The sequence below is a fragment of the Symphodus melops genome (assembly GCF_947650265.1).
Source record: "Symphodus melops genome assembly, chromosome: 4".
Classification (NCBI taxonomy): Eukaryota; Metazoa; Chordata; class Actinopteri; order Labriformes; family Labridae; genus Symphodus; species Symphodus melops.
Genome location: NC_136694.1, coordinates 992077 through 1007625, shown reverse-complemented (window position 1 = coordinate 1007625; position 15549 = coordinate 992077). Strand labels below are relative to the sequence as shown.

The window sequence follows — 15549 nt, the reverse complement described above, 5'->3', positions numbered from 1 at the left end:
AAGTCATCTGTTCATTAAAAGATCAATCATTTTAATTTTTTTATTGCTTGATCTTGAACTCCAAATATGTGAAAAATCCAGAGAAACCCTCTTAATGTCATTCCACCTTTTCAACACCAGATGGCAGCATTGCACTGTTGCTAAAGGGAGGTGGAGGGAACAACCCGTATTGTTGTTTGTGCACCAGCAGATGGCGCTATTCCCCATTTATATCTCACTTCTCCTCTTCATCTGCCTCAGGTCACTTCCTGGTTTCTCCTTCCCCTCTGATTGGTCGGTTTTTTGAACTTTGAACTCTCCCATGTGTGTTTAGCTCTGTTTCCTCCTTTATGAGCCTTTGACTTGAATGTGAAGAAATAAAGCAGAAGTGAAGTTCATACATGCTGACCTGAGGCCCATGGTGATAGACAGCCAATAAATAAGAAGCCTTCCTAACATTTACATGAAAGCCTTCAGCGTGTCCTATTTCTTCACACTGGTCACATGATTCAGTGTGTAAAGTTTCCTCTTGTTATCAGATCAAGTCAGAGGACAGAAGTGAAGCTGCTTTGTGTCCTTCAGTGTTGGACAGTCAGAAGACACACTTTGACACGTTTCATCTTTGATTCAAACGTTTGTAGAGAAATGAAGAAGCTGTGAGTGAAGATCATCAGCATCAGTGTACAGCGTCAACAGACATGAACGCTGATGAAGTCAACAACAGGAAACAGAGTCCAGTTTACACCTGGATCAAAGTGAAGCAGTCTGAATCAACAGTCCTCAAACAGAGGACACTTTGATTTCTCAGCATGTGGAAAACTGTCTGTGGCTCGTCAACAACTAAAACATGAGGACAAACAAAACAACATGTCAGTGCTGCAGGTTTGAATGTGTGGCTCGTCTCCCTCTATCAGCCGTCCTCTCTTCACATTAAACACACAAATGAAGGTGAACACTCGGGAGCATCACTGCTGGATTTGTTTGAGCTCGCTGTGACGGATAAACTGATGACATCATCAAAAGGAGACACATCATGATCAATATCAGGAACACTAAAGAAAACATTAGATTTGACTTCAGCTGCAAAACATTCACTCACTTCTCTTCAGTCAGAAGCTTTTATTCATGTTGGTTAGTCTGAACCTTTCACAGCTTCAAGCACTTTGTTTTGGATTCCAGCAGTTAGAAAGCACTTCTTCATGCAGGGTTCAGAGTGTTGCTCAAGGGCACTTTAACATGGTGGACAGGAGAGTCTGGGATCTGAACCAGCGACCCTGTGATTCAGATTATCAGAGAATACTTTAGATTCTGCTCCTGAATGCTCTGGATCTGATTGGACCAGAGAAGGTAGGCGGGGCTTTGAAGGCCGTTTTGGACGCCCCTGGGTTTGTCAGATATGAGAGCAGTTATCAGGTCAACAGCTGTTTATGTAGCGGGTCCCGGCTGGGTCTCTGCTGGCAGATATATAGATAATCCTGGGAAAGGAGTCCTGGAAATATTGGAAATATTACAAGGAAATGAGCGACGCAGGACAACAGCTGCTCATTCTCCATTCAGCGGATTATATTTATTTACAAACTTGAATTAATTGTGTAACTGCATCTGGATTATCATGAAGCAAAACATGGTTTAAAAGTTGTGTTCAATGTCTCCTGACATGTTTCAAACAACTGAACCAAAACAAACATTTTCTCTTTAAATCTTCTGTCTCTCACTCATGTCTGCACTTTTCCCTTAAAGCACTTTTTAACATCTTTGTCCTCATCAAAACAATATGTTTGTATGAACTGTTCATTTAACAAGTTAAAGTTTCACTTCATAAAACAGAATAAATCTTATTTGCAGTCTCACTGTATTAAATTCACTCGATATGAACACAAACTATAAATCATCAACATGGCCGCCTCGTAACTTGGCGCCAAACCTCGTGACCTGAATCTGCGTCATCGTCTGATATCAACTGGTGAGTCGTTACACGGAGCTGCAGCCGGAGCTGTTCTTCAACAGAACATTAACATCACATTTTACTACACAGTCACTTTAAACACACATAGAAATAACCTGCAGATGAACCAGGAGCCGAACAAAACTAAAGAGAACTGACGATGAGGACGGCAGCCGCCATTTTCTCCCGACGTCCGTCAGACTGAACTTTGACACATTTACCTTTCAGCTTACAGAGCACACATCACCGGGGATTCAGGTTATCTAATAAACATCTGGAATCACAAAGAAAGTGTTTAAATATTGGAAATATTAAAATGAAATCAGTGACGCAGGACAACAGTTGCTCATTCTCCATTCAGCGGAGTCTGAGCTCTTCTTGCTCCGCGCGCTGCTAAAGGTCCCCGAGCGACGCTGCTGGAGGGTGCTGCCACCCTGTGGCCATTTAGTGAAACAGCATGACATTGTCTGTAATCTCTCATCAGTTCATCATTCAGACTTAAATAAAATACAATTATAATACAAGGAAACAAACAGAAAGTAATCATCTCTACAAAATACTGATTTTGTGAGAATCACATTTATTTTCTTTTTTCCAGTTTGACATGATGAAGGTCAGTTTGAGTTTTTTTACAGTCAGGTTAAAATCCAGACTCTGCTTTAACTCAGCGGTCATCGTGTCTTCACTCACTATATTACCCATCACTCTCCTGTCCAATCAATACAGACAGACACAGAGCAGGAAATAAACAGGAAGTATAAAAATGGTTGAAAAATAAAAGTAGAAGAAGAGTAGTGACAGGAGAGAAAAGTGACTGAGTGTAAATCAGTGATGACAAACTAATAATCTGTGATTCAGGTTAAGATCAGGCTGCAGTAGATGAAGTGATGAGACTGTTTATCATGAGCTGGGTTCAACTGGGAAGGACTGACGTGTTCTTAATGGGAACTAACTTCTATATAATAAACAGAATGAGGGACAGCTTGGTGTTTTTAAACTGACCACATATTCACAGTTCTTATTTTAGTTTTAACCTGAAACTACCATCAGGTCAACTTGAACTCAAAGACGTCCTCATCGTCTGTTCTGTTATTCTGGCAAACCGTCCATCGTCTCAGGAGGGGGAAGCAGTGCTTCACCAACACTGTTTACAGTGGAGGTGGGAAGCTGCTGACCTCAACTGGGGATGTAGTCGGACGGTGGAAGGAATACTTCGAGGATCTCCTCAATCCCACCTTCACGTCTTCCACTGAGGAAGCAGAGGCTGAGTGCTCCGAGGTGGATTCGTCCATCACCCAAGCCGAAGTCACCGAGGTAGTTGGCAAGCTCCTTGGTGGCAAGGAACCAGGGGTGGATGAGATTCGCCCTGAGTATCTTAAGTCTCTGGATGTGCAGGGGCTGTCATGGTTGACACGTCTCTGTAGCATCGCGTGGAGGTCGGGGACAGTGCCTCTGGACTGGCAGACCGGGGTGGTGGTCCCTCTTTACAAGAAGGGTGACTGGAGGGTGTGTTCCAACTACCGGGGAATCACACTCCTCAGCCTCCCTGGGAAAGTCTATTCCAGGGTTCTGGAGAGGAGGATCCAGTTGTTAGTCGAACCTCGGATCAAAGAGGAACAAAGCGGTTTTTGTCCCGGCCGTGGAACGCTGGACCAGCTCTACACTCTCCAGCGGGTGCTCGAGGGTTCATGGGAGTTTGCTCAACAAGTCCACATGTGCTTTGTGGATCTGGAGAAGGCGTTCGACCGTGTCCCCCGTGGCGTCCTGTGGGGGTGCTCTGAGAGTATGGGGTTCGGGGCCCTTTGCTAAGGGCGGTCCGGTCCCTGTATGACCAGAGCAGGAGTCTGGTTTGCATTGCCGGCAGTAAGTCGGACCTGTTCCCGGTGCGTGTTGGCCTCCAGCAGGGCTGCCCTTTGTCACCGGTTCTGTTCATTACTCTTATGGACAGAATTTCTAGGTGGAGCCAGGGGCCGGAGGGGGTCCGGTTCAGGGACCACAAGATATCGTCTCTGCTTTTTGCGGATGATGTGGTCTTGTGGTCTCAAACCTGGACCTTCAGCGTGCACTGGAGCGGCTCACTGCTGAGTGTGAGGCGGCTGGAATGAGGATCAGCACCGCTAAATCTGAGTCCATGATTCTAGACCGGAAAAAGGTGGCGGGGAAGATGGAGCGTGAGATCGACAGATGGATCAGTGTTGCGTCCGTCGTGGAGAGGAAGGAGCTGAGCCTAAATGCGAGGTTCTCAATTTACCGGTCGATCTTCGTTCCTACCCCCTCACCTATGATCATGAGCTTTGGGCGCTCCTTTTGCTCAAGGGCACCTCAGCAGTGCCCAGGAAGTGGCCTGGAACCTCTTCAACTACCACACCAATTTCCAGATTTTTTTTTTTGGTCTGCACCGGGACTCGAACCCTCCAGTTCCCAACTCACGTCCCAATGGACGTCAATTAAAAAAATGTTATTTGTCCCCGGGGGGAAATTAAAGATTTCACACACACACACACACACACACACACACACACACACACACACACACACACACACACACACACACACACACACACACACACACACACACACACACACACACACAGCAGCTCATTTGCTGTAACTGGAGGAGGGAGGAGCAACACCTGATCCAGACTCATGAGAGGAGGCGGGACAGTGAAAGTGAAAGTGTTCAGTGAGTTCAGACATTTTGTGGACAGAAGTGAAGAGAGAAGTAAAGAGTGAAGCAGGGTGAGTGTTTATCCACAGTTTTTATATCTTCACTTCTGTACTCTCAGTTTCCTCCTGTCAACTGAACACAGACACTTTCTAATGACGTCACAGCTTACATTCATATGAGCTGTGTGTGTGTTTGTGTGTGTGTGTGTGTGTGTGTGTTTGTATGGTCGTGTCTGTGTGTGTGTGTGTGTGCGTGCGTGTGTGTGTCTGTACGGTCGTGTCTGTGTGTGTGTCTGTACGGTCGTGTCTGTGTGTGTGTGTGTGTGTTCGCATTTGTTTGTGTGTGTGTGTCTTTGTGTTTGTGTGTGTGCTTGACTGTGTGAGTTTGTGTGTGTTCGCTCGTGTGTGTGTCTGTACAGTCGTGTGTGTGTGTTCGTGTGTGTGTGTGTGTTAGATCAAACTGGTTTCTCCTGTTTCTCTTGTGTTGATCTCTCAGTGAGTGTTTCTGTGTTTCCTCTCAGACTGACTTCAGATCAGATCATGGATGTGAGTTTAGAGGAAGAGGAGGACGGAGCAGAGTCTCCTGTACCCAGCTGTCTGTCTCTGAAGAGTGATTGGTCCATTGGTCATCTCTTAAACTTCAGTAAAGGAGCTGGACCCTCGGACACAAAGTAAGTCTTCTTAGCAAAGAAACAAACCATGAAAGCTTCTCATCATCCACAGCTGTAGCCCTTTTTATATTTACAGCTTCTTTTATAGTTTTGTCCTCAGAGAGTTTATTAAAGATTCATATCATAAAAATATCAAATGTGTTGTTTTTTTTACAGAGTTCAGAGGAGCAGACAGAGAGCAGAGTCTCCTGTACCCAGCTGTCAGTCTCTGAAGAGTGATTGGTCCAAAGGTCACGTTATAAACTTCAGAAATGAAGGTGGACCCTCGGACACAAAGTAAGTCTTCTTACTAACTCTTTGTCTCTTCAGATGTTTTAGGAGGGTTAAAACACAAGAAACAATCATCTCCCTGCAGACTATGAGCTGAATCCAAACAGAAGAATTTCTTTCTTTCTTTTTTAATTTCATCTTTATTTAAGCAGGTAATTAACCCATTGAGATCAAGATCTCTTTCACAAGGGCGACCTGGCCAAGAGGGCAGCAGCACACGTCATGATTAAAACAGTTTACAGACAGTAAGTTAAGAAAAAAACAACAATTCCAATGAACAGATCAGTTTACAGATGAAGTGCAGAGTTGTGATGACAGGTTACAATTCAGACACACAGACACTGTCCGATTGCCTCACGTTTTTTGTCCTTTAAGATGGAGCCAAAGGCTTCAAGTGAAATGAGGTCGGCCATTTTCAAGTCATTTTGGAGAAAGTTCCAGGTAGAGGGAGCAGCAAAACTGAACGCTCTTTTTCCGAGCTCAGTGCGGACACGAGGAACAGACAGTTTTAAAACAGCACAGGAACACAAGGCGTGTTGGCTTCTGGTTCTTTGAAGGTGTTCACATAAATATGACGGCACCAAACCAAGAAGAGCTTTATAAAGAAGATTTAGCCAGTGTAAATACCTGCGCACCTTTAAGGGTGGCCAATCAGATTTCATGTACAGGTCACAGTGATGAGTAAGGCGTCTACAACCTGTCACAAATCTCAACGCGCATTGATACACGGTATCCAATGACTGTAAACATTTAGCAGAGGCGCCCATGTACAGCACATCGCCATAATCCAACAAAGGAAGGAAGGTAGAAGAAACAAGAAGTTTCCTCGCCCTGATGAAAAGCAGGATTTATTTCTATAATAAAATCTCAGCTTCACTTTGAGTTTGGAGACGAGTTTGGTGATATGTGCTTTAAATGATAGTTCACAGTCCAGAAGGAAACCCAGGTACTTGTATTTCCTTGGGACGTAAAATTCAAGGGTACATTTGTTGGTACTTCACGTAAATGTGAAAACAACATGAGCTTTGTTTTATCATAGTTTATGACCAACTTTAGTTCCCTCAGCCGAGACTGGACAACATTAAATGCTGATTGCATAAACTCAAAAGCTTGTGCAACAGATGTTGAGCAACAATAGATGATAGTATCATCAGCATCAAAGTGATGCATGGCATTCAACACATTTTCACACAGATTGTTGATATGAATGGAAAATAAAATGGGTCCTAATATCGAACCCTGGGGGACCCCCTTTGAGATTTCTAAAAAGGACAAAGTGGATCCTGCCGATAGTTGTCAAACCATTGTGCTGCTTGCTTTGACAGGCCAATTTGATGAAGATGTTGATCAATAATCTGTAATCAACAGTATCAAATGCCTTTGAAAGGTCAATAAATAGAGCTACACAACATTTTTCAATGGCTTCAAAAATGTCATTTCAAACCTTAAATGCAGCTGTAGCAGTGCTATGTTTTTTTCTCAAGCCTGACTGATATTTAGAAAGGACATTATTATCCTCCAAGAAGTCCTTCAATTGATCACTAACTAAAGTGTTAGTCTCGTCGTCTACCTGGCCGCTAGTGCTAGCATTAGCATTGTCCTCATCTTCTCTATCCAGCGAGGTGCGATCTTTGCTAGCGCCGTTATCGTCATCGACTTCACCCACTTTTTCCGGTTTATATTTACGTGCGTTTGGCGTTTTTGTAGAGAAAGTTGTAATATACTCGGTACTGGGGCAAGCGTGGGCAACTGAGTGACTCCATGTTGAAATGGAAAAGCAAAAATGGGTCCAATAGGCCGGAGCTCTGAATCTCGCTGCCGTTCAGGTAGATGCCATAACCGGAAGTTAATCTTCATATTTTCTATCAGTCAACCATCAGTTTAGTTCTAAAGACATGTCTTCACAGGGGGACGAAGAGGACTCATGTTAGAGAGGAGGAGATGTCCTGTCCTCAGTATGGATCAAGACCAGGAGCTGGACTGCAGTCAGTCAGTCAGAGCAGCACTGAACAAAGTAAGACTGTACACCTTTGTGCTTCTGTGATCTCCTCAAACACGACTTTTATTGGTCAATGTCAAAAGTCTAGAAATTAAAACTCTTTTTACAATAATCAGATTCTATCTTTCTCTCTTTCAGTAGATCAGCAGGAGGTTTTAGATCAACATAAGGTCAGTCTGAGGACGAGATGTGAACATGTGACTGAAGGAAGTGATGAAACAGGAAGTAGAGCCCCCCTCAAAAGGATCTACACTGAGCTCCACATCACAGAGGGGCAGAGTGAAGAGGTCAACACCCAACATGAGGTGAGACAGATGGAGACAGACTCTAAAAAGAAGACCCTCCATGAGACTCCAATCAAGTGCCAGGACATCTTTAAAGCCTTACCCGACCAACAGGAACCAAAGACAGGAGCTCAACCCGACCAACAGGAACCAAAGACAGGAGCTCAACCCGACCAACAGGAACCAAAGACAGGAGCTCAACCCGACCAACAGGAACCAAAGACAGGAGCTCAACCCGACCAACAGAAACCCATCAGAGTGGTTCTGACAAACGGCGTGGCTGGTGTTGGAAAAACCTTCTCAGTGCAGAAGTTCACTCTGGACTGGGCCGAGGGCTCAGAGAACCAAGACGTCAGTCTGCTGATCCTGCTTTCATTCAGGGAGCTGAACTTGATCAGAGATCAGCGCTACAGTCTTCTTGAGCTGCTCCGTGTTTTCCATCCAACATTACAGAAGGTGGCAGCAGAGACGCTCGCTGTCTGTAAACTGTTGTTCATCTTTGACGGCCTGGATGAAAGCAGACTGTCATTGGACTTCACAAACAGGGAGGTGGTGTGTGATGTCACACAGAAGTCATCGTTAAACACACTGTTCACAAACCTCATCAAGGGGAATCTGCTCCCCTCAGCTCTCATCTGGATCACTTCTCGACCTGCAGCAGCCAATCAGATCCCTCCTTCATGTGTTGACAGGGTAACAGAAGTACGAGGCTTCACTGACGCCCAGAAGGAGGAGTACTTCAGGAGGAGGTTCAGTGATGAAAATCTGTCCAGCAGAATCATCTCACACATCCAGACATCCAGGAGCCTCCACATCATGTGTCTGATCCCGGTCTTCTGCTGGATCACTGCCACAGTTCTGGAGCACATGATGAGCACAGAGCAGAGAGGAGAGCTGCCCAAGACCCTGACTGACATGTACTCACACTTCCTGCTGGTTCAGACAAAGAGGAAGAAGAACAAGTATGATGAGGGACGTCAGATGAGTCCACCTGAGCTGATGGAGGCTGACAGGGATATTCTTCTGAAGCTGGGGAGGCTGGCGTTTGAACATCTGGAGGACGGAAACATCATGTTCTACCAAGAAGACCTGGAGCGGTGTGGTCTGGATGTCACAGAGGCCTCGGTGTACTCAGGAGTTTGTACAGAGATCTTCAAAACAGAGTGTGTGATCTTCCAGAAAACAGTCTACTGCTTTGTTCATCTGAGCGTTCAGGAGTTTCTGGCTGCAGTCTACATGTTCCACTGTTTCACCAACAGGAACACAACAGTACTGGAGGCTTTTCTGGGAGAAACACATGTAGATTCAACTCTTGATGTTCTCTTAAAGGAAGCAATGCAGAAATCCCTTCAAAGTAAGAACGGTCACCTGGACCTGTTTGTTCGCTTCCTTCATGGTCTTTCTCTGGAGTCAAACCAGAGACTCTTAGGAGGCCTGCTGGGTCAGACAGACAACAGTCCAGAACTGATCCAGAGAGTCATCAACAACCTGAAGGAGATGAACAGTTATGAGTCTCCTGACAGAAGCATCAACATCTTCCACTGTCTGACAGAGATGAAGGACCTCTCAGTCCATCAGGAGATCCAAGAGTTCCTGAAGTCAGAGAACAGATCAGAGGAGAAACTCTCTGAGATCCACTGCTCTGCTCTGGCCTACATGCTGCAGATGTCCGAGGAGGTTCTGGATGAGTTGGACCTGAAGAAGTACAACACATCAGACCAGGGACGACAGAGACTGATTCCAGCTGTGAGGAACTGCAGGAAGGCAAAGTAAGTCCAGATGTGATGAGCATTATAAATCAGTGTCATGTACTAATAGTGCTGGGTGATATGACCTCAAACCAATATCACCATTATTGAACATTTGACTTCAGTTAAGATCAATAAAAGATGATTTAGTTTTAGTTTTTTCCCTCATAGTTCACTGACATGGTCTCTACTGTAAATGTGCTCCACTATTAAAGCTGGGATATTTGTCTAATGAAAGAGTGAATATCTGATGAACTATCGAGTGGTTATTAAGTGAATATTTGGAATTGAAATCAAATCATCTCTTGAAATGAAAACCACACATTTTAGTTTTAAAGGAGAAATTAACTTCTCTAACAGAGAAACTTTTTTCTTCAGTGTTTTCATTTGACTTGTTTTTGTTGGACGTCGTCTTCCATGAAGACAAAATGTGTTCAAACTTCCAGGTCGTGGATTGGACGTGTCTTCATGCGACTCTGTCCTGAAAATAATTGAAATAATTGACATGGGCGAGATGACATCGATTAGTTGTTCTGAAAGTCGGTTTGTAATAATTTTAAATTAATTTCCCAGCCCTATGTAATAATTTAATAAACTAAAGTAAATCCTCTCTGGTCACTAAAAACTGTTCCTCTGTTAATGTTCAGGAGAAACAGTCAGTGGTAGTTTTTTTCAGACGTGATGTTTTTGAGGTTTTTGTCCTGAGTTCATAAATGTTTTTGATATTTTTCTTGTGAACACATTCAGGAGAGAATTCCCAAAGAAGTGACTGAGATGTGTGATCGTGTTAATCCCTGAAAAGAGAGATATCAGGTGCAGTGAGCGCCCCCTTCCAGCCTCTGCAGGCATTACTAATCAATCATGAGCATCATCTCTGAACACGTCAGCAGGTAGATCACAGATAAAGTGTTCTTACAGGAGATCCTTCACCTCACTACATTTGATTCTTGGCTGACTTGTTTGATTTCTGGATCATTCTGCAGCAGTCTCTGTATTTTCACCTTTATAGAAGTGAGTCAGACGGCTGGAGAATGAGATGGTCCTCCTCCAGAGTTACTGTTCAATGACTTTCAAATGGTTTTCTACTGCAGAGAGAGTCCTCTGAATAGATCCCACTTTAGATCACTATAGACATGAGCTCATCCTAAATCAAACTCCATGTGTTTCCATGTGTAACCCTCCTGGATAAATGCACGTCTTTCTAGGTTCTGGAGGAGCGAGGTCCTGAGCACAGTAACCATACACCACACACACGCACACACACACACACACACACACACACACACACACACACACACACACACACACACACACACACACACACACACACACACACACACACACACACACACAGTTTAAGGAGGAGCAGCTTTGTTTGAGTCAAATCAGGATTTTGACCTCTAAATGAAATCATGAGCATGAATGATGTTTACCTGTATGAGTTCGAGGATCACTAAATCACATGAACTGGTTTGAATGACTTTGCAAAGCCATAACTTGTTTGCTAACAGGCAGAAAAAGGAGCACAATGAAGTGAGCAGCTGGCTGACTGAGACATGTGAAATGCAGCTTTTTAAGATGACACACACTTCACTCAGTTTCATGACTTCTACAGGAACTCTTCTCACTCCTAACTGATGAATTATCCTCTGTCCATCTTTATCACTTAGTTCTGCTGTTTATCAACTTCTACATTTAACATGGTGACAACATGGTGACCATCTCTTACTCACTCTGGCTTCATAAAAACAGAAACTCTCGTCCTGCATCGCAGACTTTTACTTTGCTGCACATCAATCTGCACTGCAAAACTACTGTTGATTTTAGTCGTACAAAACTGCAACAATAAACTCACTGACTTAGTAATCACAGCTCGAGTGTGTTACATCAAATAAATACAACATGAACTGATGAACTAAACCAATAATTATGTTGTTTATGACTCTTTTAATAACTCTTTTTAAGCTGTTTTAGCAGCAGGGTTACACATCTGTAACATTTAGTAAATGATTGAAAGATGAAGAATGTGCAGGTTTGAAAAGCAGTGAGGAGACTTTTTGTGTCAGTGAGAGATTCCACTGATGTGTAAAGTTAAGACCAAACGGGACCTGTCAAACTTCAATCATCAGATGTGAGACGTGAATATCAACGCTTCTTTCATGACTATTAATTTTCTATTTTATGTGTCACTACAGACTTTCTGCCTGTGGACTCTCAGAGACTCACTGTGACGTCGTGGCCTCAGCTCTGAAGTCCAACCCCTCCCATCTCAGAGAGCTGGACCTGAGCTGGAACAACAATCTGCAGGATTCAGGAGTGAAGCTGCTGTGTGAGGGACTGCAGAGTCCAAACTGCAGACTGGAGACTCTGAGGTCAGATCACTGACTGTAATATAGATATGAATATAATAGAAACTGTGTTGACTGTGTTTGAATTTCACCCATTCTTGAGAATTGGGAAACATCATGTCCCAGACAAACATACAAAAGCTGTCATGTGGTTTAGCAACTACTTGTGCAGCAGAACACAAAGTGTTCAGGTTGATGGTATACCCTACAAGCCTTTGTTGACTCAAAATGGTGCCCCCTCCCACCGGGGTCCATATAGGGTCCCATTTTATTTACTATTTATTTAAATGTTTTGTGTCAAAATGTCATGATGCCAAATTTCCCTTTTATGCAGATGACACTATTTTGTACTGTTCTGCTTCATCATTAACAGGTGCCATACAAAAGCTACAATCTGCTTTTGATGCCATTCAGATAAATCTTAATCAATTAAGACGTGTGCTCAATTCTGGCAAAACTATATTGATGTGCTTTTGAAAATCAAGGACAGACCGCTTCCCACTGAATAATATTCAGCTCATGCACGCTTACTTACTTACACACGTCACTTTTTTTTCTGTGTGTTTACATGTCATGCAGACGCTGTTAGATACTGTGTGTGTGTGTGTGTGTGTGTGTGTGTGTGTGTGTGTGTGTGTGTGTGTGTGTGTGTGTGTGTGTGTGTGTGTGTGTGTGTGTGTGTGTGTGTGTGTGTGTGTGTGTGTGTGTGTGTGTGTGTGTGTGTGTGTGTGTGTGTGTGTGTGTGTGTGTGTGTGTGTGTGTGTGTGTGTGTGTGTGTGTGTGTGTGTGTGTGTGTGTGGTGAGCTTTTATACTAGTCAAACCAGAGATGCAGTGGTCAGATAAGCAAATATTATCTTCACAACTTCACATGAATGACTCAGTTATTAAACACACTCTCTAAAGCTCACTGCTCAGACCTGATTCAGCCTCACTTGCAAAGCGTTTGTCTGCGGTTGAGGAGGGGAAAGGTCCCACCATGAAATCAGATCTCCAGTCTGTTTCCGTGCAGATGAGATGTGATGGCGGCGGCGGTTCCCAGAGGATGAGCAGGATCGGTGTGTTCTCTGTTGAGCGAGGCGATCTCCGTGGTTGTCCTGTTCATTGCAGGATGGAACCAGACGTGATCTTTACACTCTCTAAATACTCTTTTTAATTCGCTCTATGAATAAGACGCTCTCAGAGAATCTCCGTCAAGATGCGTTCAATGGATGATGCAAGCTGGGGATTCAGAACACTGTCATTCCTTGAGGCCTCGGGTTGCCTGCACGCCAAAACATTGAAAGAAAGAGCAGCGTGCTGTGAAGCAGGAGTAGACTTGTGTCTCTGGATGCTGGAAGCATTTGAAGAGAGAGAAGAATGGGAGACGACTGCTTTTATTCACCCTAAACTTCACACCTATGTGTTAGCTGTTGCAAAGCATGCTGGGAGAAGGAGTCAGCTAAATAACTACTATTCTGGCTGTCCTCAATAAACACAGTGCTTTGTTATCCATTGAGTTTTTTTGAGTTAGGCTCAGAGAGAGAGAAAGAGAGAGAGAGAGAGAGAGAGAGAGAGAGAGAGAGAGAGCACGGTGAAGAGGGAGACACAGTGAGATGAGAAATAGCTGAATCATCTTATATCATGTTTGAATATATAACCATCTATCTTAAATACTGGATATATCTCCCAGGCTTAAAGAGCATATTGCAGGTTAAAAATTTAATTAATATTTTATATAGTCTGTTAATGGCTGTAAAATAAGTAGGTTATTTTTTTAATATGTTCTACAACACATAAGTGCTCTAATTTAGAGGAGAAAGTGGCTGTTTTAGCATAGCCGTTTAGAACACGCTTTTTTTTCAACAACGCGTCATATGACGTAACGTAAGGGACTCCCGTTCTCTGACTCTGCTTTGATCGGCTTTATGCGTCCATGTATGAATGAATGAATGAAGCCTTTATTGCCCCTGGGGGAACTTGTCTTGCACCGAGAGCATCAAACACTTTACAAACAAACATTTAGAAGGCAGCACAAAAGAATTAAAGCACAAAAAACAGGCTAAAACATGATTAAAGAGGTGTGATGATACGTGGTAATGAGTGAGAATAGACAGGATGCCTCCCTGCAATAGTTTGTAACTTGCGCGGCGCACATTCGGGTGCATAGTGTAAGTGGCTTGATTATTCATAGTGTGTTTTGGTGAATTATTCCCTCAACCTCAGAAAACGATCGAACAGGCACGTTGAATATTTCGGCATCAGACACAAAAGCGTTTCCTTATTAATTTAAATCTCTGGGTGTTTAACATCAAATATTATATACGCAGACAGAAGGCGTTTAATGATTTGATCTGCTGGAATCCTCTGTTATATTCTCTAGTGTGAGCGTAATAGACACCGGACAGTCTGTATTAATATATGTAGTCATACGATTTATTATAAATCAAACTCTGTTGCAACAGAGCGTGTGTGTGTGTGTGTGTGTGTGTGTGTGTGTGTGTGTGTGTGTGCGCGTGTGTGCGTGCGTGCGTGCGTGTGTGTGTGTGCGCAGTGGGGAAAGACGGAACGCGCGGTTTGGAAACAAACAGAAACACAAGCTTTACGTCTGTCAGTCCTTTATCCCATTAAAACTTTCAACTTTTTGTAGTAGCCTAATATATGTGCACGCATTAATTAAACTGTGGAGTGTGTGCGCTGTTGTGCATGTTTGTGTGGATTACGTGCGCTGTGAACTCACGTCAGGAGCATCCTGCACCGTACACTGTATTTTCTATAACAACGTGAGCACTGGGCTGCATGAGGAATAAACAATAAAGACATAGTGCTGCATTTGCACAGGCCGTGTAATCAGGTTCTATGTCTCTCTCCCTCTCGCGCGCGCGCGCGCGCACAGCGCGGCACCGTAATACGTTGTACAGATTTGCCGTTTTTACGAGCAACTCCCATACAATGTAAAGGTGAATGATCGGCACTTGCACCTTCTACAAATTGTTTTTTAATTGATTGAATGTGATTACAAACTTTACATATGCTGATGTGAACACAGCACTCGCCCATATATGGCGAGCTGACACCTGTCACTCAGCAGGACGCCTGCTCCGGGTCTCTCCTCACACCACAGCTTCTCTCCTGAGGCCGTTATTCCTCTAATCCTGCCTGTTTCTGCTCTCTATCACATCTAACAGGTTCAGAATAATAAGCCAGTGGACCATTACATATATAGGAATACATATTTTCTTCCTCTTTATTGACGGGAGTGACACTCGGATCCATGATTTTCTATGTTAAACAGATGGGGATTCAGCAGGACGTTACGTCACAGCCGAATGCGGAAGTAAAAAGCAAAGACTAAAACGTCTCCAGGAGACCCTGTGGGTTATTAATTTCAGAATTTCTTTAAAAACAGTATTGTTAACGTATTTTCCTATGATTAGTTAAGTTTTGTCTTTAACCTGCAATATGCTCTTTAATCTTCCGCCAAGACAAGACACGTCCAGTTACATCTCTAATATTTCTCTGACTCTGATCACTGTTGGAAATATTTGATGTATTGTAAGTACTCAACAATAAAAAGATATATAACATGGGTTTAGTCCATTTGAAATGAATTCAGATATTTAAATGTAAAGATTCTAATAAAATTCAACATATTGTACGT

The 15549-nt window shown here is 43.4% G+C and overlaps 2 protein-coding genes across 5 annotated transcripts in view; one reads left to right on the top strand and one right to left on the bottom strand.

Moving 5' to 3' along the window:
- LOC306822700 (uncharacterized protein) overlaps positions 1–15549 on the top strand; it is a 223317-nt gene that overhangs the window by 44248 nt on the left and 163520 nt on the right. The window contains exons 4-8 of the mRNA XM_079341872.1: positions 5113–5262; positions 5419–5538; positions 7440–7546; positions 7670–9584; positions 11759–11935. Coding sequence (XP_079197998.1) covers positions 5113–5262; positions 5419–5538; positions 7440–7546; positions 7670–9584; positions 11759–11935 — 2469 coding nt within the window. The remainder of the gene's footprint in view (positions 1–5112; positions 5263–5418; positions 5539–7439; positions 7547–7669; positions 9585–11758; positions 11936–15549) is intronic.
- LOC306822718 (V-set domain containing T-cell activation inhibitor 1-like) overlaps positions 1–15549 on the bottom strand; it is a 217145-nt gene that overhangs the window by 122248 nt on the left and 79348 nt on the right. The gene's annotated exons all lie outside the window — the stretch shown is intronic.